The sequence below is a fragment of the Miniopterus schreibersii genome (genome assembly GCF_964146895.1).
Source record: "Miniopterus schreibersii genome assembly, chromosome: 3".
Taxonomy (NCBI): Eukaryota; Metazoa; Chordata; class Mammalia; order Chiroptera; family Miniopteridae; genus Miniopterus; species Miniopterus schreibersii.
Genome location: NC_138103.1, coordinates 44975748 through 45003724, shown reverse-complemented (window position 1 = coordinate 45003724; position 27977 = coordinate 44975748). Strand labels below are relative to the sequence as shown.

General features: G+C 42.7%; 1 protein-coding gene across 6 annotated transcripts in view; it reads left to right on the top strand.

The window, feature by feature from the left end:
• FER (FER tyrosine kinase) overlaps positions 1 to 4883 on the top strand; it is a 315987-nt gene extending 311104 nt beyond the window's left edge. For 4 of the 6 annotated variants that reach the window (XM_081132190.1, XM_081132188.1, XM_081132191.1 and 1 more), the window contains 2 exons: positions 2810 to 2932; positions 4043 to 4883. In XM_081132190.1, coding sequence (XP_080988316.1) covers positions 2810 to 2932; positions 4043 to 4185 — 266 coding nt within the window. In that variant the 3' untranslated portion in view covers positions 4186 to 4883. The remainder of the gene's footprint in view (positions 1 to 2809; positions 2933 to 4042) is intronic. The other 2 variants (XR_013998437.1, XR_013998438.1) reach the window with 1 other exon arrangement.
• Positions 4884 to 27977: the final 23094 nt, after the last annotated feature.

Genomic DNA, 27977 nt, shown 5'->3' with positions numbered 1-27977 from the left:
ATATGGTAACCTATTTACAAAATTAAATATCTGATAATGGGTTATTATTGAAAATATATAAAGAACTCATACAACCCAATAGCAACAACAACAACAAAAAATTTGATCAGAAAATGGGCAGAAGATCTGAATTAATATTTTCCTAAAGAAAACATAGAAGCGACCAACAAGTACATGAAAAGATTCTCAATGTTGCTAATCATTAGGGAAAGAAAATTAAAACCACAATTAAATATTACTTCATATCTGTTAGAATGGCTGTTATCAAAAAGACAAAACATAACAAATGTTGGTGAGGATGTGGGGAAAAGGGAAGGAACCCTTGTGTATCCTGTGTAAATTGGTGCAGCCACTATGTAAAACCAGTATGGAGGTTTGTAAAAAATTTAAAATCGAAGTACCATATAATCCAGCAATTCCATTTCTGGGTATATATCTAAAGGAAATAAAATCACTCTTTGGAAGAGATATAATCCCCATGTTCACTGTAGCATTATTTACAATAGCCAAGATATGGAAACAACCTTAGTGTTCCATATCCAGTACATGAATGGATAAAGAACATGTGGTAAAAATATACCATGGGATACCATTCAGCCATTAGAATGAAATGTTGCCATTTGTGACAACATGGTCAGACTTTGAGAGCCTAAATCAGAAGGAAAACAACAAATACTATATGATCGCACTTACATGTGTGGTCTTAAAAGCACACACACACGCACTCACGCACGCACGCGCCTGCCCTGGCCAGTTTTGTTCAGTGGTTAGAGCATCGGCCCTCGGACTGAAGGGTCACGGGTTCAATTTCCGGTCCAGGGCATGGACCTCGGTTGCAGGCTCTCGTTGGGGAGGCAACCAATCAATGTGTCTCTCTCACATCGATGTTTCTCTGTCTATTCCCCTCCCTTCCACTCTCTCTAAAAAATCAATGGGAGAAATGTCCTCTCCCTTCCACTCTCTCTAAAAAATCAATGGGAGAAATGTCCTCGGGTGGGGATCAACAAAAAAAAAACACAATTTCAGATACAGAGGAGATTGGTAGTGGCCGCAGGCAGGGTTTTGGGGTGGGCAAAAATGGATAAAGTGGGTCAAGGTTACATATGCCCAGTTATAAAATAAAAAGTCATAGGATATGATGTACAGCACAGTGACTCTAGTTAATACTGGGTTGCATATCTCAAAGTTCTCATCAAAAGAAAAAATATAACTGTATAGTGACAGATATTTACTAGACTTACTGTGGTGGTCATTTTCCAATATATACAAATATCGAATCATTATGTCTTAGTCCTGAAACTAATGCTATAAATCAACTATACTTCAATAACATTTAAATATGTAAATTAAATAAATGTTTTAAATTATCCATCAAAACCAGGTTCAAAGGTGAAAGTTATAGAGTTATGTTATAAGCATTAACTTCTGGAGTGTTGATTTATATAAAACATGCCTTTCTTGATATCTGCCCAGATGTTACCTTACAAAAAGAAGGTATTTACCTCTGTATTCCTTATACTTTCTTAGAGAATTAATTAGTCTTAACTGTAACCATTGAATGACTTTCATGAAAAGTATTAAATTATTGGATGCCAAACATGAAAAAGAGTTGATATGCAGACAAGAAAACTAATCTTCCTGCTAAATATCATAATAAACATCCATAATACTGTCTACTCAGAAGGAAGCTAATTTACACAGCTGGAGATGATAATCGGTAAGCAGACTCCAAACTCTGACACTGGAGCAGTTATCGCAGCGTAGGCTTACTCTGCTGCTCATTTTACTTTTTTCAAGAAAGTGAAAAGGCCAACCTACTTTAGAGAAACAAGATGATTTTAGAGGAGGGTCATTTGTAAATCCTGGAGTGGAAGAGTTAAGGCAGGTGGCTACACGGGGGTAGAAATGAAATCATTTCAAGATCTTTTAACACCACTGCAAATGAGGTTTAGTTAGGATAGTCTATGTTCTATATGTAAAAAAAATACAGATATTTAGGAAAATCTTTGAAATTCTTACCTCTTAGATATTGGAAAGAATTTTTCTGCTTTGCCTCCTTGATTTCACACCCACCTCTAGAAAGTATTTTGTGTTGGCTTTTATCTCTGCGTCTCTGGAGGACTATAAAAAAAAAAAAAAATCCTATGAGCTTAGCTTAAGCAGCCTAGTAAAACAGGTGTGCGAAGATTTCGACAAAACAAGGCACCATGTAATTTAAAGAACTTGTTTTTATCAGCCAGCTTTGTTAATTTCTACTCTATTCAAAACACACACAAAAATATATTTTCTGTAAATGAAACTATCAGTGGAGAAAATGAGATCTTTAAGCAAGTAAGAATATCTGTAAACAGTGATGAGTAAACAATTTAAGTTAAAAAACTTTCCTTATTGCTTTAAGTTCGTTTCTAATTTTAGTGGAATGAAAATGATGCAGGCAGAAGACAAAATTGCAGAAATCCAACTTAATCTCCTAGGCATTGACATGTACAAATTTATATCTTTTTTATATAAACCATCCGTCTCAGTTAGATACCACAGGGAAAGTGAGCTTGCACGCTGGCTGAACATTTGTTCTTAATGGGGAAGAAGTGACTTGGAAGCTGGTTTGGTTCAACTAGCAGCCTGTTTGTGGTTTGGTGGTATTACTAGCTCCCTGGAGAGTGAAACTCGTGAAGAGAATAGGGTCACTGGTTTTAAAGTTCCTTTGGTAAGTTTAAATATATTAACATGTGGCTGACGTAGAAATGCACACCCCGAAATGGTCACCTGCTTGTCCACTCATCTGGCTGTGGTCTTGTGTGTCCTCTAGGGAGATACAGTTCTGAGAGTGACGTGTGGAGCTTCGGCATCCTCCTCTGGGAGACCTTCAGCTTAGGCGTCTGTCCCTACCCTGGAATGACAAACCAGCAAGCACGCGAGCAAGTGGAAAGAGGTGAGCCAAAGACACGGGGGGTGGTGGTTGCGTCCAGCCCCCAGGGACGGTGCTGTGGGGCGTCTGTGGCTTCCTGGCAGGGCTAGGGTACATCCTGCTCGGCTATGTAGAGAAGCAGAGTTGTTTACAAATCTGTTTCTAAACCCCATGGATCGTGTGCCTCTTACACAACAAAAGGCAACGAAAAACTCTTTAGCTTTAAAAAGAGAGAGCTCTAGGCTTCTCTTCTGCTCCCCCTGCCTGGCAGGACATCTGCAGGGGACACCATTCCGTCTCTTCAAGGGAAACAGAATAAAGTTCCTCAAGCTCCCATTTTTTATTCTATGCCACATAAACACCATTAATATTACTGCAAACTGAAATGTAGTTGGACTTCAGGAGGTTGTTGGGAATTGTGTAACCCTTCTGAAGAAACCCTATGGTGTCCCCAGGTCAGAGGCGGGTAGCAGGTGACGGTGACGCCCTGTAGTCCATAGCTTTCAACAGAAAGAACACTTCTGACAAAACGGCGATGCCCCAGCCTCTGGCCCCTCAGGAGGGGCATGACTGTGGGAGGATGACACTCGAGCTTCCTTCCCACCTTCTCCTACCCTCACAGACACCTTACTTCCCCAGGCGAGGCAAACACACACAGGCCCTGCCCAGCACACTGCGGGGGCGCCGCCCACAGCTTGGAATGAAAGATAAGATTCTTCTCGGACTGTAAAGGACTGTAACTGGTGTTCATTTTTATTTCACTTTTGAATTAGTGTTTATTAAGCCCTTATCCTCTCCTCATCTTAAAAAACCTGGGTCGTAGAGATGCATTTTAAAAACTCTGCCCACAGCATCTGAAAGCAAATCCTTAGAGCAGATAAGACGAGGCCTGTACGTGATGTGTCTCACATCAGACTTCGCCATGAGCAGGCAGGCTCTCTGAATGAGAAGGTAACTCTGTGGCTCTGTAATACTGAATTACTTGTAGAAACAAGACCTGTTTGCCTTATAAAGGCTGTTTTGTTTCTGCTGCGTCTACAACATAAGGTACTAAACTCACAAACTACGTAATGTCCTGCACGAACATTTATGTTTATCTCCGTTCTAAATTCTGTTCTCCTCTTGGGTCTTCAGGATACCGAATGTCAGCCCCTCAGCACTGTCCAGAGGACATCTTTAAAATTATGATGAAGTGTTGGGATTATAAACCTGAGAACCGCCCCAAGTTCAGTGAACTTCAGAAAGAGCTCAGTGTCATCAAGAAGAAATTCACATAGTGACGGGACGGTGCCCGATGCAGCCGTCAGGACACACCGTTCTCCTCGTTAGCCATGAGTTCGTACCACGTTACCTGCAACAGTCTGCTAAGGTTATTTTTTTATTAACTGGTTGTTGTTTTTAAATATGTGCCACTTAAAAAAAAAAAGGAAAATGCATTCAAGAAACAGACAGTCCTCCCGAGGGCTTTTCTAGCTCAGACAGCACTCTTGCTGCTTCCGGCCACTGTAATAGGCAAGCACAGGCTCCCGTGGGGGAGGACAGAGGCTTCTCAGACTTTTCTCCTCCAGGCCCAGGTCACGGCTGCCGTCCTGTGCCACAGACCTGACTCACTCGGTGCTATGAGCCGCCTTGGTAACGCCATGTTTGCAGGACACCTCCCAACCAAAGTTGGCGCTCTGCTCTGCCAAGGCATGGTTATATTTGTAACATCATTTTCTATTGGGAATTATTGGGCCCTCCTAGGGATTTTCTTCATTGCCAGAAGTAACTGCAGTGTAAGAATCCTCACACTCCTGTATTAGTGTTGTCATTTCCCTCCTCTATTTGGGCATCAGAAAGCCATGCATCAGATGCCCTCAAACAGCACACACCTAGCATTGAGGCAGCAGCTTTTAAAGGGTTTTTTAGAAGCTGCGACAGCAGGAAGTCAGGACAGGAGGGTGGTCTAGAGAAAAAGAGCAGCTAGAGTAGAATCAAAGAAGAAAAGGAAAACTTAAAATGTCTTCTTATCTGAGTTATGCCCTTAGAAACATGCACCCATTCCCTCTTTATTTTATGTTCTGCGTTCACGAAACAAGTTCTAAGAAATGTTTTTCAGGAGCTTATAAAGGCTTCTTAATGACAACAACAAATTTTTAGAGAAACTACAAAGCACAAGCCCACAGAATCAACAGCATACTTTTGGTGAAGCACCTGCACCTCTTAGGAGGTGTCCAGAATTTAATTTCCTTCATGGCGCCAGTTCCCTGAGCTGTCAGAATTGCATGGTCCTCGTTCAGAAACACGCTCCTGTGTGCACGTGTGCACACACTACCACCAAGCAAGGCAGGTGTGAATGGAGTAAATGGTTAAGAAGACAGGTGGACACTATTGAGAGAAAAAATACAGGAAAGCCTCCTCTCTCCATTTTCCCCCTTTGTTACCCTTATGCCACTACCTGGGAACCCTTATGCTTAGCAGAAGTGTGCAAGCACAGCGCTCGCTGGAGATGCTTCATGTGAAAATGTAACAGAGTTAGATCTAGGATTCTGTTGTGCTGAACCTTAGCTGCGTCCAGGGAACTTATCCCATGCTCTGTATATAGTTGCCTCTCAGGATTGTGTGGAAGAGATGGTCAGGCTCAGGGGTGAATGTGGCTTGGGAACCTTAAGTGCTCAGGCATGTGTGCAGATAAATAGCACCTTAGTGATTGTTTCATCTTCGTTTATTGGAAGAGCTTATGGGAAAGAAAATTCCTCTTGTCCCCTCCAGCTATTTGCTGCCTATGAATATCATTGCACAGAACTCACACACAGTGCTCTAGAAAGTAGAAAGGATAATACTGAAGAGACAAATGGCTTGTCTATCATTTCAATCTTCTTGCAAGTTCTGTACACATCTAATGATTACTACATTCAGACTAAAACAAAAGCATGATAAACTTACCCTCAAAAATATATCGCGATATTCAAAGCAATTTTTAAAATCAGAACCATTTTCCCTTCTGTCAAATAATGTAAATAAGTGGAACCTTCTGTTGGTGGCATATACTGTGGTAGGTGAGAGCACCGACTCATGAATTAAAATTAAGTGCTGTGGTCTTCAGGCCCTTGTCAGCCTTTAAACATAAGAATGAGCTGGGACATTTCCACCCTATGCCAGTGTTTCTAAGCGAATCTTTCCACAATATTTTTTGTTTATAGAGACCAGCCTTCCATCACTTACCAGCCTCAGTGCTGAGCTCTCAGCAAGGAGAGAGGAGGATGGTTTGGGCTGTAATTTTGTGAACAAGACCTGAAGCTTAATCTTTGCATTCTGGTTTAAAGAAGGAACACGGTATTGACATTTCACTCATCCTGGCTGTTAGAATTTACAATTCACATCATAACTCTGAGCTTAAATTAAAGCAGCTTTTCAAAATACCGTGACATCTGCAGCATTTAAATTCCACTTTATTCTGTGTCCCAGAGCAGGCGGTGGTATAGTTCAGGATTAATAACTCACAGGGAGTCTTTCAGGATCATACCAGTTGTAAAGAATATTAAATTTAATATGGGCACATGCATCGAGAAAAACTTACGCAAACCATTTTTTTTACTGTTAATTCTCTTGCACTTAAAGCATAATTTATTCATACCTTCTGTCACTGATAATTATTGGAATTATGTACGTTAGGGAGTTAATCCATACCCAAAAAACACACACATAAATACTGTTCTGAATTTGCAAGTTGATGTAGAAAAAGGCGGCTTCAGAAATGTACAAAATCCTATCAGTTATATAGTAGAAAACAGTTGTAACAAAAATTGCCACTGGTCTGAATGTAATTAAGCCAGGTTGCAAATCTTGGTGGTGTTAATGGATTTTTCAAGAGGTGCATTTATCACTCCCATACAGTTCCTGTCATAACTCCTTAAATTTATGAGTATGGAGGGGGTGGGGGGTCCCAGGCTGTCTGAATCTCACCTACATTTTTCTATCTTGAGGCTTTATGAGAAATATTCAGCTAGTTCATCATTTTCAAGGAAAGAAATCTTTTAATGTCAAATTAACATTTATTACCAACATGTGGAACCTAAAATTAATTTTGTATTTGAATAATCTGAGATTACTTCCCAAAGCCAGCGAGTTCCTTCTCTTCCAGGAAAACAATAATAAAGGATTGACGGGTTTTGTTTAAACTTTCAAAACCAGAGGCTGTGTTTCAGCCCATCCTGCCACCGGCTCCCCAGTATAAGGCCTCATGTGATTATTTCTCCTTTATCTCCCAAATTTAATATAAGCAATAAAGTTCCTCATTCATAATTCACCACTTTATCACAAATAAGTAGATCAGCACAGACCATGAGCCAAATTGTATTAGCTACTGTTCAGCGCACATTTCACAATTGTTTTTTTTCATTTGAGCCTTATCTTAGAAGAAAAAAGGTTTAGTCACCAAAATGATTTTAATTTTCTTTAAACCACAATCTGGTTTTCTTGTCTATGTTATACTCATGTTTCAGTGTTGCCATATAGTTTTATATAAAGTTGGGCCACCACCACTGAAATAACTATGCTTCACCATACTGGTGTGAGTATTGCACACTGAGGACCTGGCAGTGGGATAAACATAAATTGTACGTCACTGTCATTCAGAGTTGCTCAGCCCTTGCACTTCACTGTCCATTCCTGTGCATCCCCGGAAACCCTACTTAGTGTGCATATACTCTTAGTACACTGCTTTGTGGCCATGGGTCCTTGTGGAGTGAGATTGAAATTTTCTGAAAAGAGATGTTTGCCTCAGCCCTCTTTTTTTATTTTTCACATACCCCCTTGATCACATGGTTGGTATTTCTTATTAACAAAATATTTCTTATTAACAAAATTGATTGTCCATACGCACCATTCTGAGTCCTGTAGAGACTGACTTTTGTATTTAGGAGGCCAGAGCTCTCACACAAAACACAATAATGCAAAACAAAAAGGGCAACAAAGGGACAGACAATTGAAAGACACTTTTCTTTATGTACTAATATGTTAATTAAATGGAAATAGATTTTATATGAAAATGAGTTTATATTACTTTTCCATTATACTATTAAGTTAGCATGAAAGTTTACCATTAAAATAAAGTGTTACCTCTTTTATTACTAACTTTGATTTGCTTATACATACCAGAATTTTTTAATTAAATATTTTAATTTTATTTATTTTTGTTTTGATGAATTTCATATCAAGTCTAAATACTCTACTATTTGGAAGAATCCAGAGCTGCATAGTCATTTTTGCAGAGGAAAATACTCATGTACCTACTTGAAAGAGATATTGGTACAGTCCCATAAAATTGTCGTTTAAAAAATAATGCTATAATATAAAAGATGTATAAACTATATGTGTTAGTCATAATTCAATTTAAGGAAATATTTATTACCCCTTGAAAACCATCCTACTGCCTCATGCTGATTCAGAGATTAAATTCTGAACTGTTAAGTATAGACACTAAGATGCACTTAGCTTTCTAAGGAGGACTGAGATTCTCGGGTAGTAAAAAAATCTGATCTGAATTCCTAGTCACTCTAAACTGTGGCGTAGTAATGAGCATGGGCTTCAGTGGATCTGTCCACAGGCACAGAGGAAAGGACCGCTTATTCCAAGACAGGATGATGCCGCCCTTACGGAGAGTGTAGACTAATTAAAGTGGAACAAAGACTTGAGCAGTGTCACTAGAAAGCCTAAGGAAAACAGCGCCACCAAGCCAGATCCCTTCCCATAGAAAATTAAAAAGACATCGGAGCCGAAAGGAGGAAAAGAGGTCACCTGCCAGCATGTGGGCCTCAGTGAGCCGACCACACACCTCTCTCCCTTGCATTTGGAGCAGGTTTATATCCCGGGCTCGCAGCTGCTGCTGTGCTGGGTGACATGTATACTCATTGTCCTGCCCACTGAAGGACTGGGTGGTTTGTCTTCGGACTTTTAAAGAGACTACTCAAAGTCTCTTTATATTTGCAGTAGTTATATTTACTACTTCTTTAAGATCACTGATTATTCATACCTTATTGGAAATCTTTGGTTGCAGTGGGGCTTCACCTGGGCTAATCTCCTAGAGGAAAGCATATTTAGCCCTGGTTCACCCTGTGACTAATGTTAACTAATTGGCTCCGAGAGTTACCCCCAGAGGGACCTCACTGTGATGAGCTCTACTCTGGGAAAACATGAAATTAAGCAGGGCCGTAGGAAAATACCAATTACATAGCAATGCTCCGTGTCTTTATATAGTAACATTGGAGCGAAAGGAACCTTAGAAACAGCCCACAGCCAGTCATAGTACAGCACCGCTGAGGACAGATGCAAAAGACAGAGAACAAGACATCTAGACAGGAGGACTGACCGACATGAAGGGCAGTGACAGTACTGGCCCCAAGTGACTCCAAAGCAGCCTCCGAGTAAATGCAGCATCAGTATGGGAAAGCTAATCCTCAGAGAGGGTTTTTGAGGCGCTTCCTGCTGCATGTTATTAAATATTACAAGCCTCTCAAATCTCTACAACATTTCTTAAAGAGCACTGAATTGGATATTGATTTGATTTTCTTTATGATCCCCATAATCTCAGGAGGTGGCCACTGTTGAATGAGAATTGCCCTCGCTCGGTTTTGCTGTAAGGCTGCAGTCATGGTAGTATACTGACTGCCCACGCCCTGAGCAATGGCGTATGTGCCCAGGGTAGCCAGCATTGGAGGAAATTTGCTGTGAAAGCTCCTACTTCTTATTTTATTAAAGAAAAAATGTCTTGTGGGTGTTTATGCTTGCGACATGAAGACAGATTTAGTGTCCCTCCTTGCCAGCAAACTAGCAAGAGCCCCCAAACAAGAATATTTAGGACTCACTCTAAAAAGATTGGAATCCTGAATTTCTAAACTATCTTCCCAAACATTGCCATTGAGGCCAGCAGATGTGAGTGTTCTACAAAGTAATAAAATGTCCTAAGTGATAGTAAAGGCCCTGGAGCAGAGTTTTACAATATGTTTTCCCTCAGCTTCATCCATTCACAAGCTTTTCGTTAACATCTGCCATGTCGGGTACAAGGAGCCATGCTGCCTGCTAGTTTTTCTGGGGCGTTTTGGGGGGAGGGGTTGTTTTGTTTTACTTCTGGTATTTCCTTTCTCATATTCAGTTTCTTAATCCTTACTGTACCAAAACAGAAAAGCCTTTTATGGTCAGCTTTTATCAGATGGTGTCATAATTGGCTTAAACCAAAGAGTTTCTCCTCAGGAGCTTAGGAGGCCCTGCCTTAGTAGGCACTCCCAGGCATCCATTACCAGGCCAACTGCACACACACTATGTGAGAGGCCGAGCTTAGAATACAAAGAAAGCCTAGTTGTGGTCCTTGAGGCAGAGACGGGAGGGTTAGGTGGCAGTTTTGTGTGCTGAGTGACACTATCCATAGAAGAGGGAGATTTTCCCAGGACAGAAAGATCACGGTGAGCAGGGGCACCCCGGGGAACAGCCTATTGACTTGGCTGAGTAAGCTCATTGGGTGACCTACCCCCAAAGAATGTTCAAACACTAACAATGATTCCTGTCCCTTAACCCCTTGAAAGTACTGGACTTTTCCACTTCACTTTTCTGTGCCATTATTTTTTGTTATTTCTTTCACACTCCTCTTGTCAGTAAATATCTAAAAGTAGTGTTTTAATTGTGCCATGTTAATGAGTTTTCCCATAGCTTCAGAAAAGAAGGTAGCAAATATGAAGCCTTAAGTTCAAAATAAGCCAGTCAATCTAGATCCCAAAGCACCGTCGTGCTAAGACATCAGTTATTCTCTACAAGTTTCCCCAAAGCAGCACTCTTCCTAAAAAGCCAAACATCACACCTGCTCCTATTTGTCAAGAACATCTTTAGTGTCAGAATAGGCACATTCTAGACCCTATCCACGGCAGAGTCTAAAATGACATCCTAGGAAGCCAGAGTTCGACCACGAAGCCGACAGCGGAAACACTGCTTCACTCCATTGTCCTCAGAGACAACACCAACGCAAAACTCTAACCATTGGGTAGTCCACCCGATCAGAGGAGATGCCTTATTTTGAAAACATAGGAAAGATGTTGGTAGGAAATGTCAATGTTATGAGCAACAGAGGGTAGGTGTCAGGTGGCCATGAAAAGAAATCCCAGTTCCCACACTGGACCAGCAAAACTCTAAGAATTAAAAACAAGGTAGCGTATGACTCCAACACCCCATTATTAATATTTTTTCATGTAGCTCTTGTCAAATTGTACAAACTTGGGGTCTTCTTTTGAGTTGCAGGAACAATCTTTACGAAACAAAAAAACTAAATTCCCCCCAACTGGGGCTTCAATTTCTAAGTACCCTACATTCAGACCCTTAGGGACTGAGAGGGAGCCTAAATCATTCCTGAGATCCCAGGCAGAAGGACCGTCCTGGCAGTCTCCACCAGCTCACCAATCCAGTGCTTTTGTTCATTTTTAAACACAGAAGTAGAGAAGAAAAATACCCCATTAGGTAGAAATTGTCTTTTACAACTAATTTGACTTGGTAGAAATAAACTTGCCTGCCTGCTCTTAAGAAATGCCAGACCGTGGTGAGCAAGTGCAGAGGGCACAGTGCCCTGAGCCATGCTTCATAGGACTGTGTTGTCTTCTCCTCACCCAAGAATAGCAGTTTTTACATGTAAACTATAGGACATGGCGGCCCCTCCCCTGCCAGTTGGAGTGGCTTTGCTTCAGCTGCAAGCAGAAGACCACTTCCAACAGCAGTAAACTTATTTGTCCTAATTCCTCCTCAGATGCTAGGGCTTTCACACTGGCCAGTTTCAGAAAATATGCATGTTTAAATGAAATTCACTATTTTTGGCTTTAGTGTCAAAGAGATTGGTTCTGCAAGATTTACCTGATTCCCCATAACAAGTATATTTTATAGCCTTATGATTCTAAATCCACTCCCCAGTATAGTTAGCTCACATCAAATCAAAATCAGAGATAAAGAGGAACTGGTAGGAAGGGGTCTTGGTTATTTCAAATTCATGACCAAAGTAGCCAAAGACAAAACTCCCTTTCACATGATGAGCATTTCACATCACTATATGAAATGTCAGTTACCCAATACCATCCTGTGACAAAATCAGATGCTCACCATGGACCAATGCCAGGAGCCCTGTACTTTATTTACATGGGCCATTTCTAGTCATTTTCCTCCATAAAGCATTGAGATTTCTCACTGGAACAACTTTATGATTCAGGTACCTAGAAATCTTACGTTTAATCTATGTTTAACGGTATTGAATTAGATGGCCTGATTCAGCAACATGAGTGCAGTGGGGGTTGTTGGTGGTGTGAATTCTGTCGACTTCATCTTACGGTTTTCTCTGTGTTTTTCTTGGTTGGGTGTGATGAGTACCCTGACTGGAACTCTCCAAAGTCATAGCCATACAACCACATAGGGTTAGGAAAAGCCAGGTAAATGCAGGAGAACAAAATAAAGTTGTCCAAGTCCCAAGAACAGCATCTACTTCTTCAAGAACCTAAGCAAACCGAAAACAAAGATCCAATGTACACATGATGCCCAGGCCCTTTCCTGGGCAGCCCACTGGCCTGAGGCCCTGCACTCCTCCCGGCATAGGCCTGCAGCGAGCGGCCCCAGAAATGTCATTTCCCGTTGCTTCCTCTTCCCTTTGTGAGAAGATGCGTTCAGGTTGATGGAGTGATGGGGTGATGGGGTGATGGGGTGGTGGGGTGGGCGTGGAGCCTGCCCCTGGGTACAGAGGTTCTGTCTGCAAAGCATTCTGAGCAAAGCCCTCCCGTGGTTTACACAGTTTCCTTTTAGCACCAACATTGTCGGGTTAAAGCACCTTTAGTCTTTTTTGTTATTGCTTTAAAATAATATATTTGTGAAGTGTATAAAAGAAACACTGGAAATAGGGTGCTTCTTATAAAAAGTTCAAGTGTAGAACATGCCAACAAGGCCTTTGGTGAGTTTATCTAGCTTTGTGAGCAAGTCTGAAAAATGAACGAGAGCAAAATATATAAAGCAGTTAGTTGTCTGTCTTTTACCATTTTTAACTCAGATCTGTATTTAACACTTATTTATTTGTTAGTTTTTACATTCGGAAGAAATACACTTTGAACTTTGGCTAACATCGTAGGATGTTTTTAAATTGTTTTCTACTTTTTTAAAACGTGACTTCATCACTTTTGTACTTTGAGCATTTTTGAACAGCCCCTTTTCCCCTTCCACGGACCAATTACGACTTAGAGTTCTGCAGGCCCTTTTTTTTTTACTGTATTCTTATAATAAATGTAAAATATTTGTAGCAAACTGTGCCTTGTTTTGTTTAATCTTTTCCATCATGTTTATATTTCTCTTCCTTTTCCACGTAAATATGCTCTAAGTAGAAGGAAAGAGAAGAGATTTCCATGGTAACTGGCCTCCTAGGGATGTAATGGTGCATAAAAAATTATTAGCTTTCAGTTTCTCTGTAATTAAGCTCATGAGTTCTGATGATAATGGGTGTGTGTTGCTTACAGTCCAATCACTGCTTCCTCTGTTTAGAAATAAAAACTGAAATGTAGTTCCAGTCTCATTTCTCTGAGTGGATTGGCTGTTTGCCAGGGTTTTGTGGTGTTGTTGTTTCATAACAGGATCTGTTTAGACATAACAAAAGGATTTAGGGGAGAAAGGTGGCTGAGAGGGATGTTTGGAGAGATGCTGAGAGCTGCTCCCGTACAGCAGTTAATGGTCTGCATCCTTGCCTGGCTCCCATACGGGCTGAGCTGGTCACAGAGCCGAGCCTAGGACTTCTATTTACCCTTCAGTCAGCAAATCAATAACCTTCCTAAAACAGCATGCTGTTATTTACACAGGCTTCCCTGCATTAAACTCTCCTGGTCCCAGGTCTTGGACTAGAGGAGTCACCCTCCCCCTCTCAAAAATGCATGTGCTTACTGTCTGTGGGTCCGCCCACAAGCTTCTTAGAACAGGCAGAGGAATCCACAACCCGGCTTTTACTGACTTCAGTTCATTAGGGCCAGGGCACCCATCACCAAGGAAGGGGGGCTGTTGACCGAAATCCGGCTCCCCAGGAGGGACAGACAGGATCTCTGAAAGGCCCTGGAGTTCTCGCTGTATTTAAAGTCATGCACCTCACTGTCCATCCGCTCTAGCTAGCAATTTCTTCACAGAGGTGATGCTGATGAATGTTGCCTGCAGAAAACATGGATGTAAACTAGTTTCTATTAAAAGCATCAATGGTTGCCAACTCCTTCAATTAAAAGCTGAGTCTGAAGTGCTTTTTCAAACTCCTCAGAACTGAAGCAACTGGACAGACCAAACTCATGATTACAGTTGAGTAGGGCTATTGGTGCTGCTTCCAAAGGCATCGGTGAGGAAAGAGGCACCAAGCCTGGACTGCGAAACCCAGGCAGGTCCTCACCCGCTAGGACTGTCACTGGTTTGTAAGCTTGAACAAACCGTATCATGTCTAGACTGGTTTCCTCACCTGCAAAATGAGGTTTGACTAAATAATTACCTAGTATTAACCTTTTTCTTTTCATTCTCTTACTCTCCCTTGCCCATCCCTCCTTTTTTCCTTTCTCATCAGTCACTTCCCCACCCTAATTTCCTCCAGGGGGAATTTCCTCTTTCCTTTGGTGTGGTCCTGATGGAAAGGTAACTCCAAGTGCCCTCCCACTACAGAAGCCAAAGAATCCACATCCATCCTTATTGACTGAAGGGAGCCCTTCTTCTGAGACTGAGTCTTTGAGGACAGAAGGACCAGCCGGAGGGCATTCCCCCGGGGCGAATGTTGCTGTGACGCCTGCTTCCTAGACCTCCAGAGCACCCTTGGTTTCCTCCCAGCCCCAGTCCTCATTCTCTGTCCCCTCATTGACCTCGGAGTCCCCTGCCAGCCCTCCAGCTAATTCCCTCCTCCCTGACTCATCCACCGTCCAGCCCTGCTGCCCACCGTCAAGGACCCTGACTGACACAGGTCTCTCCCGTGAGGCCCCTTCCAGCTTGGAGATTCTGTGATCAGTGATCTCGGGGTCACTTTGGAACCCCTGAACAGCAGCACTATTCAGGATAAATGCTGTTTCCTTTGCTTTCTACAATGTTGCTGTTAGAATTCAGAAAAAAACAAAAAACAAAAAAAACTCCCTCCAGGTTTAATCATCTAATGTGCTCCTGATTATCCAAACTAAGCCTCTTAATATTTCCTCAGCTCTGGGCCTAGGTAATTCAAAATTATAAATGTTTCCTTTGCAGTCTCCCTGTGGTAACAATGGCACCATAGGATAGTTAAATGATAAGGTCAATGGACTAGAACATTACGAGAGCTAATTGATCTATCACTGCAATATAAATGCCAAGAATTAATAGAAAAATAAATGTCACAGAAAGCTGGGGTACTGAACTCAGAAGCTGTCCTCTTTTGGCTCCCCACCCCCACCTTTCAGGAGGGCTTGATCTTATTCTAAGGAGAGTCTCTCTTTTCTGGAAACACACACACACACACACACACACAAATGCTTCCTTTCAGACCTGGGTAAAGGACAATAATTTAAACTTGTTGGGTTTTCATCCCCAGCTAATTTTCAGACAGCCCCTAGAAGCCTTCCCTGGGCCTGCAATCTTCCCCTTGGCCCCCTGCCACATGTCAAGACGTAGTTAAAATGCGGTGAAGTAGCAGAGCGGGGCTCCAGGGAACACACTTATGATGCATGTGCCTTAGGAAGCAGCACGAGTGGGGGGATAGGAGGATTTTCTTGCTGGTGTTCCTTCAGGCCCACAGTCCTGAAGCCCCTGTCAAAGCCAGCCAAAACCCAGAAACAGGGCCTTTTCCAGAACTGCACAGTTCATTAGTCTACCATGTACCAATCAGAGATGGGAACATCTTATTTGTTCTGGTTGAACTGTTACTTTTAATTCCAGGCAGCCATCTGCCCCAGCCAGGTAAATGCCCAAGTATCTTTTTGTATCAAACTGAATCCAGCCTCTCCCCTCTAGATCTGATGCATACAGAACTTAAAGGAAACCAGCAGATTTACACCATCCCTCCCTCCTTCGCTCCATGCTTCTTTCCCACCTTTCCTTCTCTTCTCCCTCATGTATACCCTTTCTCATGGTTTGAAGTGAGTCCTATATTAGTACACCTCTACAGTTTTTTACTCCAAAACAGATGTTCCATGGATATAATCATCAGTGTATTTTAAATGTATATTCATCAGATGTTATTTTGGGAAGACCAGGAGTCATCTACAAGATTAAACATAAGGTAAAAGTGGAAGAGCATAAATAAAATAAAACCCAATTATAAAGAACAGAGAAAGAAAACCAAATATCTGAAATGTGTTAATTATAGCAATTAAGCAATAAATTTCACTGAATTTCCTGACAACTAAAAAAAGCAGGAAAGAAAAGTACTTATATTATAAAATAAAAAAGGTCGAAAATTCACAGCTTGTCAATCAACTTAAAAGGTTAGGAAAAAAGTTATTCTAGAACTTTTTGTTTTCTAAGATTAACCATGAAAGTCATGGCAGTGGCTCTCACCTGGAAGGAATTTTGTCCCCCAGAGAATATTTAACATTTGCTGACATTTTTGGTTGTTACATCTGGGAAGTATTACTGGCACCTAGTAGTAGAGGCCAGGGTGCTGCTAAACATCCCACAATGCATGGACAAATTTTAAAGGGACAATGAAAGACAAAAAAAAAGAAAAAGTGTTTTAATTACTTCCCTAGGTTGACATGTTTGACATACTGCTTACCTAGAAAAACAATCTAGAGGATCAACAAACCAAGAGTTGTTTTTTAAAAGCATCCTCTGATGAGTTACCAATAAAAAAAGAATAAACCATCTTAAGAATAAAAAAGTGGATATAGATAACTACAGAAACAGCAGGGATTGAAAAAGTAATAAGTAAACACTATGAACTTCATGGTAATAAATTTGAAAACAAACATAATTAAAGCTTATGCAAAATCAACAAATTCCTAGAGAAAATATAACTTGCCAAAGCTAACTGAGAAGAAATAGACTCAGATCAAGATGGTGCAGTAGGTAAACATTGTGCTCGCCTCCTCCCACAACCAAATCAAAATTACAACTAAATTACAGAACAACCTCCCTGGAGAACCACATGAAGACTAGCTGAAAGGAACTTCTATAACTAAGGGTATAAAGAAGAAGCCACATTGAGACTCTTAGGAAGGTCAAGGAAGAGAAACAGGCTGGTCCCACACCCATGTGTAGGGGTTAAGAATAAAGAGGAATATCTAGGCTGGTAGAGCCCCCTCAGGAGCAAGGGGGCCCAGCCCCACACCAGGCTCCCCAGCCCAGGGCACCAGTGCCGAGAGGAGGAGTCCCCACAACATCTGGCTGTGAAAATCAATGCAGATTCCATCTGGGTGAGACACAGGCCTGCTTCAGACCCAGGTGTCCTCTTAAAGAGCCTGGTGCAGTAGTGGCAGCTGCCCTCAGTTTGAAGCATAGCCCCTTCCAGTCACCTCTAAGCCCAGCACACGCAGCTACCAACTGCAGATCACTTTGTAGCTCCTACCAGGAGGTCCAGGGCTGAGCACAAACAACAGCTGACCTGGAGTTACACTTAAGCCCCTCCCAAGAGACCCCAGAACTAACACACCTGGTGGCCAGCTTCAGACCACACCAGATCACCACCCTTTTGGCTCCATAAACAACACACCCAAAGGGTGGACATAGCAAGCACCAGAACCCAACTCCATGGGTCAGCGCCCACACAACATCTTGTCTGCTGTAGTCATAATCTTCATAGCCAGTCAGCCTGAGGGTCAGTCCCACCCACTGACCGGCCAACAGCAATGAGTGCTCACTTACTAAAATAGACAAATTCCTTGAAAGACACAAACTACAAATGCTCAGTCAAGAAGAAAAAGATAAGCTGAATAGCAATAAATTTATAAAATAAAGGAAGTTATAGTTAAAAACCTTCCTACCAAGAAAACTGTGGGCCCAAATCACTTCACTGATGAATTCTACCAAACAATGAGGGACAAAATAACAACACTACATATTCTTCTAGAAAGTAGGAAGGAGGAAATGCTTCTCAAGTTGTTTTATGAGACCAGCATTACACTAACACCAAAACTGCATGACAATATTTTAAGAAAATGCCCAATCAATATTACTCAAGAACATAAAAACTCTTGCCATAATATTAGCAAATTGAATTCACTAATATGTAAAAAGGGTAATAAATCATGGACAAATGGGTTTTATCCCAGGACTGCAAGGTTGGTGCAACAATAAAAAATAAAAGTAATGAACCATGCCCAGCTGAGCGTGGCTCAGCAGTTGAGCATCGACCTAGGATCCAGGAGAACGGGGTTCGATTCCCGGTCAGGGCACATGCCCGGGTTGTGGACTAGGCAGCCTATCAATGACTCTCTCATCATTGATGTTTCTGTCTCTCTCTCTCCCCCTCCTTTCCTCTCTCTGAAATCAATAAAGATGTGTGTGTTTTTTTTAAAAAAGTAATGAACCATATCAACAGACTGAAAAGGAAATCCGTATCATCCCATTGAATGCAGAAAAATATTTAACAAAATTCAGTATCTCCTAATGATAAAAACTCTCAACACACTGGAATAGAAGGGAATCTTCTCAGCTGATAAAGAGCATTTATGAAAAACCTACAGCTATCATATATAATGATTAAAAAAATTCTTGCCCCTAAAACTGTCAACAAGGCAAGAATATCTACTCTCACCAGTTTTATTTGTCATTGCATTGGAGGTCATAGCCAGAAAATAATGTAAGAAAAAGAAATGAAAGTAATAAAATCTTAGGAGAAAAAAGTAAAAACATCTTTATTTGCAGCAACATGACCTTCCATGAAAAATACCATAAGGAATTACAAAAAAAGCTACTAGAGCTCAATAAGTGAACTTAACAAGGTCACCAAGTACAAAATCAATCTGATTCTATATACTGGGCAATAAACAATGGAGACCTGAAATTTCACAAAGCCACTTAAAATAGTATCAAAAACATGAAATATTAGGGATAAATTTAACAAAAGGTATGTAAAACATTTCACTAAAAAATATAAGCTATCATTGATAGAAATTAATGGAGAGAGACACCATACTTATGGATTAAAAGATTCAAGATTAAGATATTAATTCCCCCCTCCCCAGATGACCGGTAGATTCTATGTAATTCCAATTTAAATCCCAGCAGGCCACTTTTAGATATTGTTGACTTGATTCTATAATTTATGTGTGAAGGCAATGGACTAGAAGAGCCAAAATTTTGAAAACAAAAGAAAAAGAAGACTTACACTACCTAATTTAATTTAAAGCTACAGTAATCAAAACAGCATGGCATTTGCCCAAACATAGACATATAGATCAATAAAACCAAATTGTGATTCTGAAATAGACCAACATATGGAATATATGATCAAATGATTTTTGACTGAGTGCCAGAATATTAAATACCTCCATGCAAATAATGAACCTTTGCTATTCATAAAAAATTAACTATAATTCAAGAGAGTACAAAAAGCACAAACAACAAATGAAAAAAATGATAAATCAGACTTTCTCAAAATTTAAAATATTTGTTCTTGAACAAGATATGCTTAACAAAATGAAAGACAAGTGATAGACTGGGTGAAAATAAAAAATTTGAACCAACATTTTACCAAAGAAAAATTATAAATAGCCAATAAGCACATAAAACAATGCTCAATGTTATCATCAAGTAAATAAAAATTAAAACCTCAACGGGATACCACTGCACAGCCAACAGAATGGGTAAACGTATAAAGTTTAACTTTACCACCACTCTTCAGGACGTCGAACAACTGCAAAGCTCATATATTGCTGGCAGGAATGCAAATGGCATAGAAAACATTTTGGTCTTTTCTTATAAATTTAAACAGATATCTATCATGTGACCCAGAAAACCCACTTCTAGATATTTATCCAATAGAAATGAAAGCAAAAGACCACTCAAAAACCTGTTTGCAAAAGCCTCACGCAAAAAGGCCCAAATACAAAGACTATATGTTGACGGAATGATGTCACCAAGGATGACATAGGTCATTCTTGACTTCCCTACCCCTCACAAGAACAAGTAACAGCTCTTCATGGACAAGACACTACTGAGAGACTCCTACAACTCTGGTGAGGCTGAAGCAACCTCCTGTACCACAGAGACCAGAGAGACTGCATTTGAAGGGTAAGAGGAGCAGCTATGCTCTAACTGCACTGTTCTATCCCCAGGGCAGTGCAGCACCATGCTAAGAGGTCTCCTCTGAGCCTATGATTCCTCCAGTGGAAAAAGAGAGTCTAGGGTGGACATTTAGCTCCCCCAGCATTGTAGGTTACGTCCTGGGAGCCCCCGCTCCAGTCTTGCCCTGTGGGGATTGCAAGGGAATAATATGCAGGGCTTGACTATAGTGAAACTGTGATACAGAAGGGGCAGGGGCTTGCAAACACCAGAGCTCTGATCTTGGCAGATCAGGTTCCTACCTGCAGTATCCAAGCAGTAGTCCCAACCAGCAGCTTTGCTCATCTGCAGAGCCAAGACAGTAGTGCAGTATGACCGGGGAACTCAATGAGGTGCAGGTCTGCCTGATTCAGCTTCTCAAACAAAAAGCCTTGCTGGCACTGGATCCTGGTCTTCTCTGGCCACGGCAGGAGAACTGAGTTATAGCCCAGCTTATTGCTGAGTATAGCTCCTGGCGGCTCCGTACAAGAGGGCCTGGCCAGAACACCTGGAATCCGCATAGCCTGGCAACACTCACGCAGACAGTACAGCCGGCAGAGCTGACCATCCCCAGAGCAAAACCGTTAGGCCAGGGAACTTGGGGAGTGGGTCAGCTTGAGTCAAGACCACAAACAGCCTTACCAGGCTTGGAAAGTTCCCTTGCTTCACACAGGCAGGAGGGCTAATTCATAGCCTGGCCCACTGCTGAGTGGAACTCTAGGCCTCTCCTGACCAGAAAGCCTCATGTGGAACACCTGGAAAGCCTCTTGGATCTGGCCCTCCCAACCCTCCGAGCAGGAGAGCTAATTTATAGCCCCGCCCACTGCAGAGTGTTGCTCCTGGTCCCTCCTGACCAGAAAGCTGGCTAGAACACCTGGAAGCTGTATAGTTCAGCAACGCTTGAGCAGAGAGTACAGGTAGAGCTAATTATCCACAAAGCAAAACAGAAGCACTATTGATCCAGGAAACTTAGGGCACAGGTCGGCTTGAGTCAAGACCACAAAGAGCTTTGCCAGCCTTTGAGTTGGTTCTCCCACTCTGTCTTGGCAGGGAAAATAATTCATAGTCCTGTTCATTGCTGGTGAATTTTACCAAACATTTAAGGAAGTATTAATGTCAATCCTTCTCAAACTCTTCCAAAAAACTGAAGAGAAGAAAACATTCCCAAACTCATTTTGTGAGGCTAGCATTACCCTGATACTAAAGCCAGAAAAGGACACCACCAGGAAAGAAAATTATAGATGCTAAATTTCTCAAAATACCAACAAACTAAATTTAGCAGCCAATTAAAAGAACCATTCACCATGATCACATGAGATTTATTCCTGGAATGCAAAGCTAGTCCAGCATATGTAAATCAATTAATGTAATACAACACTAATAGAATAAAAGAAAGTCCATATATCAATTGATGGGAAAAAAGCAGTTGACCAAATTCAGCATTTATAATAATAATAAAATCAGCTAATAGACATATAAAAAATGCTCATCACTAATCATTAGAGAAATGCAAATTAAACCAATGAGATATCAGCTCACATCTGTCAGAATGGCTTTCGTCAATAATAAACAAGTGTTGTAAATTGTTTTGAAATACATTTTAAAAATAGGGGAGAAACAAGATGGCGCATAGGTTAACAGCTATACCCGGCGCCTGCCACGACCACATCAAAATTACAACTAAAATACAGAACAAACATCACTCAGAGCCTCCTGAAATCTAGCTGAACAGAAGCCCTGCAACCAGGGAGCTGGAGAAGCACCGAGACGGGTAAGAGGGGCAGAGATGCAGGTTGGTCGGGGCTGAATCAGAGACTCACCGCGGGCCCACACCCGGTGCTGCGGGTGAAACCACAGAGGGACATCTCCACGGCGGAGGTTTCCTGGAGTAGTGAGGGGTCCCAGCCCCACAGCAGGCCCCTAGCCCAGGGCTCCAGGGCCGGGAAGAGAAGTCCCCACACCTTCAGGCTGTGAAGCCAGCGGGGACTGTCCCTGAGGGTCGCGGAGGCTGCGGGAGCCCCAGCAGCTCCTCTAAAGGGCCCGGCACGGACTCACTCGGACGCTCCCTCTGAGCCCAGCGCCGGGAGCAGCCGGAAAGGACCCGGGACACTCGGGGAGGAACTAACCTGCCTGAGATCCGGGCGAGAGGCGGAGGGGCGGCTTCCTCCCAGGCAGAAGGGCTGGCAGAGGCCACTGCTCCTTTGGTGAGTCCTCCCCGCACACAGCCGGCAGGCAGGCGCCATATTTGAGTCGCCAGCACCTGACTCACACCTTTGGCCCCGCCCCGTGATTCCCGGAGGCCCCGCCCCTCCCCACCTGCAGCTCACCCAGGCCATTTCCAGGGGCTTTTCTGTGCAAGTGGCCTCTCGAGCCTCATGCTTAGGACTTTCCGAAAATCCCGCAAACAGGGAGCAGTGGGCCCCAGACAGCTTGACAAGCAGCCCCAGGCGTGGCACTAGCGGCAGCCTGCATTGGCTCATAGCTTGGCCTCTCCTGGACACCTCCAAGCCCAGCACAAGTAACAGCCAACTACAGTTTGCTGTGTAGCTCATGCTGGGTGGCCCTGGGCAAGGCACTGGCACAGGCTGACTTTGCACCTCTCAGGAGGCCCCAGAGACAGTGCACCTGATGGTCAGACTTGGCCACGCTGGATTACAACCCTACCACATCCACGAGTGACACTCAAGAGGTGCACTTGATGAACACCAAAGCTCCACTGAAGTAAATCCTGATCCATAGGGTGTCTCCAACACAGCAGCTCTTTGGCTGTAGTTGCAGCTGGTCCTCACAGCTGATTGGCCTGGGGGTCAATTCCTCCCAGGGACGCCAATAGCAACCAAGGCTCAACTACAACAGGACAGTGCACACAGCCCACACAGGGGAGCACCTAAGAAGGCCCAGCTCAGGTGACTGGGGAGGCTGAACCACTGGACCCTACAGGATACCTACTACACAAAGCCACTCCACAAATTCCAGGAGACATAGCAGCTCTACCTCATACATAGAAACAAACACCTGGAAGCAGCCAAAATGTGGAGGCAAAGAAACATGTCACAAAGGAAAGAACAGAAGAAATCTCTACAAGAGGAACTAAATGAAATAGATCCAAGCAAGCTAACAGATACAGAGTTCAGAATTTTGTTTATAAGGATGTTTAAGTATACTATTAGGGAAATAACTGAGAAAATCGATAACAATAAAGTACCAATTTGAAATGAAGGCTACACCAACTGAAATGAAGATTAATTTACATGGAATCAACAGTAGAGTAGAGGAAGCTGAGAATCAAATCAGCAATTTGGAACATGAGGAAACAAAAACACCCAACCAGAAGAGCAAAAAGAAAAAAGAATCCAGAAATATGAAAATAGTATAAGGAGCCTCTGGGACAACTTCAAGAGGCCCAACATTCGTATTATTTGGGTGCCAGGAGGGGAAGAAAGAGACCAAGAAATTGAAAACCTATTTGAAAAAATAATGACAGAAAACTTCCCCTACCTGGAGAAAGAAATCAACTTACAAGTCCAGGAAGCACAGAGGGTCCCAAACAAGAGGAACCCAAAGAGGCCCACAGCAAGACACATCATAATTAAAATGCCAAAGGTTAAAGACAAAGAGAGAATCTTAAAAGCAGCAAGAGAAAAGCAGTTAGTTACCTACAAGGGAGCACCCATACGACTGTCAGCTGATTTCTCAACAGAAACCTTGCAGGCCAGAAGGGAGTGGCAAGAAATATTCAGAGTGATGAAAAACATGGAACTACAACCAAGATTGCTTTATCCAGCAAAGCTATCATTTAGAATTGAAGGTCAAATAAAGAGCTTCACTAATAAGAAAAAGTTAAAGGAGTTCATCACCACCAGACCAGCACTACTGGAAATAGTGAAGGATCTTCTTTAAGAAGAAGCTAATGAACAAAAGAATCTGATGAATTAAATAGATCCAGAGACATTGACACAGGCAACAGACAATCATATTTCAGAGGAAAGAGGGAAGGGGGTGGGAAGAGATTAACCAAAGAAGTTATATGCATATAACTATAACCCATGGACACAGTCAATAATGGGGGAAGGCGTGGGGAGGGGTTGGGAGCAAAGTGGAAGGGGTCAATTGGGGGGGGGGGGGAAATGGGACCCCTGTAATATTCTCAACAATAAAGATAAATTTTAAAAAAATGGATGAAGTGATAGAAGGGTAAAGGGATAGAAAAATATACTCTAAAGCAAGTATAGAAAGGTGTTAATTGTAAAACAGAGGTGATGGGCATATGGTTGATCTTCCAACTGTTAAAAATCTTCCAACTTTGCTGTTTGTTTGAAATTGTGCTTTTTAAAAAGCAAGATGCAGAACTATGTATACAGCATGCTGTCTTTCATTTAAGAAATAAAATGAATAAGAATACATATTTATCATTTGCTTATATTTGTCTAGAAAACCACTGGAAAGATAAATGTGTGTAGACAGGGCATACTTTTTAATATTTTTTGCTCTTTGACTCATGCAAACATATAGCCTGTTCAAAACAATTAAATTTTTAAAAAGAAGACAGTTTGCCCTGGAAGGAATCCAGGCTGAGTGGATCTAGCTGACTAGCTCTTCATTTCTCCTGCCCTCCCATGCTTGAAATACTTTCATTCTAAGGTCTTTGGGAGAAAAGAGAAAAGGTAGATGGTTGAGCTTCTTGGAGGTTTGCCTTGAAACTCTGAAACAGTGAGATCTCTGTCTTAGCTACAACTTTACCCTCTCTTCTGTCCTGCACACACTCACATAGACTCTCATACTCACTCCCACACACCTGAACATGCACACTAATCCACACACACTTTCACACACTCACATGTATAGATTGTGGGTGAATAACCCCAAGGAGCATCTTGAGCTTCCCTGTGGCCAGCTTCCCCTCCACACACCCCCAGTTCCTCTCCCACTCTGGCCTCCTCTCCTCAGGGCAAGACAGCAATGGTGGGGAGCATGTGTCTTCAAGAAAGAGTCATTCCCCATCCCACTCCCACCGCAAACCACCTCATCCAGCATCTCGGGGAAGAATCCTCCCTGCGACATGCTGCTGTGAAATGCTTTGCTCAGAACTGTGACTGAGCCTAAGTGATAACATGAGTCTGGGGAAGGGAACCACCTGCTTGTACCAAAGTTTTCCTGAGGTTCAGCAATCTAAGGTTCACATTTTCCCACCCCCCTCAAAAGCAAGAGCCTGGTCCAGCGGCCTGCCCCAAATTGCCAGAGAAAACTGAACCCTGGGAGGACACAGTTCTATGCAGGAGGGCTTACTCGCAGGGCGCTCTGGTCTACCACATGCTGGCAGCAAATCAGTAAACCAGAAGGGTCAAAAATTTAGGAGATGGTAAAATATTTGTAGAGAGGGGAAAAGAAGGCATTCTTCTCAGGTAGATGGAGTGCTTGTTAAGACTGATTACTCTGGGGAAAGGCCGCGGAAGGGCAAAGATGTTGAGCCCATAGCTAAAAATTAGCACTATGAACAGCAGCCAAGAAAACCCAACTGATTATGCTGCCTCTAAAGGAGAAACATCAAAGGAGAGATTAAATTTGAGCTGCGAATTTTAAATCATGGATCGGCTGTCTGTCTTTATCAGCTCACATCACTAATGAAACCCGAATCTCCTTGGAAAGCAGGGAGGAGAATACAGAAATAAAAAGAATATCAAGAGGGGGCTGGATTGAGAAACGGGTGTCCTGGCAGAAGGGAGATGTTTAAAATTAATCAGGTGGGCCTGGCCCGGACTATCACGGATGTTCCGCTTCCTCCCTGGAGCGGAGCCTCTGCTCTAGGAGAGCCCGAGCCCCTGAGGGGTAAATCTGGGAAAGAGGAATCACTGGAAGAAACGGGATTAAAGAATGCAAACAAAAGTAACTGGGGCTGCTCTGGAGAGCATTTTGCACACATCAGCAGGGGTGGCCTCCGTGCAGTGGGGCAAGCTGCCCCCTGCATTGCCCATACTGCACATGGGGAGGGCCGGGCACCCTCCACGTGGCCCCCACGTGTGGGTCATCTCTGGCTGTCATCCTGGGATTCGCCTGTAGAGGGCGCACCATCCTGCCCTAGGTAGGGTTGGGAAGGCTCTGGCTCTCAAGAAAGCAGCCCCAAGTCCCAGTGGGCTTCCTCCCCTCCTCATGTTGGGGAACCAGGAAGGTTCCCATTTGTACCAGAACAGAAGACACATCTATCCTCACCTCTGCCAGTACAGACACTGCTAAGTGAGGCTCAACAACCTCATAGCTCCAGCGAGCAGTTACTTATCCCTGTGCTGAGCTTGAGCACAACCATAAGCTGTCCTTAGAGGTGACACAGGTACCTTTCCTGATAGAACCAGAAACCAAAGGAACAGAAGAGTACTGAAAACCCTACCAACCTTGCTCTAGTGAGCCTCCTTTCCCACCTCCCAGGCTAGCCAGCTCTGGGCAAAACAGTTTGGGGGTGGGAGGTGGGGGAGTGCTCAGCAGCCTTTCCCAGCCTTTCACTCCCTTAAACCCTTCCGCTGAGCTCTCGAAGCCTGTTACTCAGATTCTTTCTCCATCTTGGTAGTGTCTTCTATTAGGGGCAGTTCTGCTACTAGTTATTTTCACCTTAACATAAATGAGACAGTAAAAACTACATAAGCTTCAGCATCAAACTAATCTGAGTCCAAATCCTGGCTCTACCACACACCATGAGGCACTGAGAAAATAACAGTCTCTGGGGGCCTTGGGTCCTCCATTTGCTAAACAAAGATAATACCCACCCTGCTGGTGTGCACTTTAATCAGGATCAAAGTACGTAAAGGTGCCTAATGTAGCACTTACCATCCGGAAGTGCTCCATCAATGTTCCCGTTCCCGGGGCCTCAACTTTCTCCTGAGATCTCCGCTTCAAAATGTGTGTAAGTATAATAGCGACTTTCAAACAAAATCCTACCCACAGTTGCATTGTATCTCAACTAGATTTTTTTTTAATCTTTTGAGTGTGAATGAGTTTAGGTGAGCCCTATACTCTCTAAGTCTCTGGCACTCATTTTATTAAGCCCCTTTACCTGACCACTCTAACCTTGGGGCACCTGACAAAGGTGCCTTTGGCCATTCCCTGCCTCTCATTTCCTCATCGCAAGTCTTGCTCCAACACTTCAGCCTGGGTATCTATCTGTGAGGCCTTGGCCTTTGTGAAAGGCTGAGAATTGTCCTTTAATATCTGTTATGGGCTGAACTGTATTCCCTCAAAATTCGTATGTTAAAGTACCAAAGTCCAGTACCTCAGAATGTGACTATATTTGGATAGGTCCTTAAATAGGCAATTAAGTTCAAATGAAATAATTAGAGTGAACCCTAATCCAATACGACTAGTGTCCTCATAAGAAGAGGAAATTTGGACATAGACTTGCAGAGAGGGAGAGTGACATATGAGCACGAAGAGGCCATCTACAAGCCAAGGAGAGAGGCCCCAGAAGAAATCAACCCAGCTGACACTTTGATCTTTGACTTCCAGCTTTCAGAACAGTGAGAAAATAAATTTCTGTTGTTTAAGCTACCCAGACTGTGATATATTGTCATGGCAACCCTAGCAGACTAATACAATATCCATTCTCCCCTTTGTTTTAGAAATAGAATTCCTTTAGTTTTAGCTAAACGTATGGCTACCCAGTCAGAGACTACACTTCCCTTGCAGTGAAGCTGAGCCATGTGACTAAGTTTGAGCCCCTGGGATGTGAGTGGAAATGATGTGAAACTTCCAGGTCATGACTTCAAAGCGAGAGCTGCTTGCTCTCCATTTCCATTTGCCCCCTCCCTGCTGGCTATAAGCGGAGCAGCTTCCTTGGACAAAAAGATGGATGGCC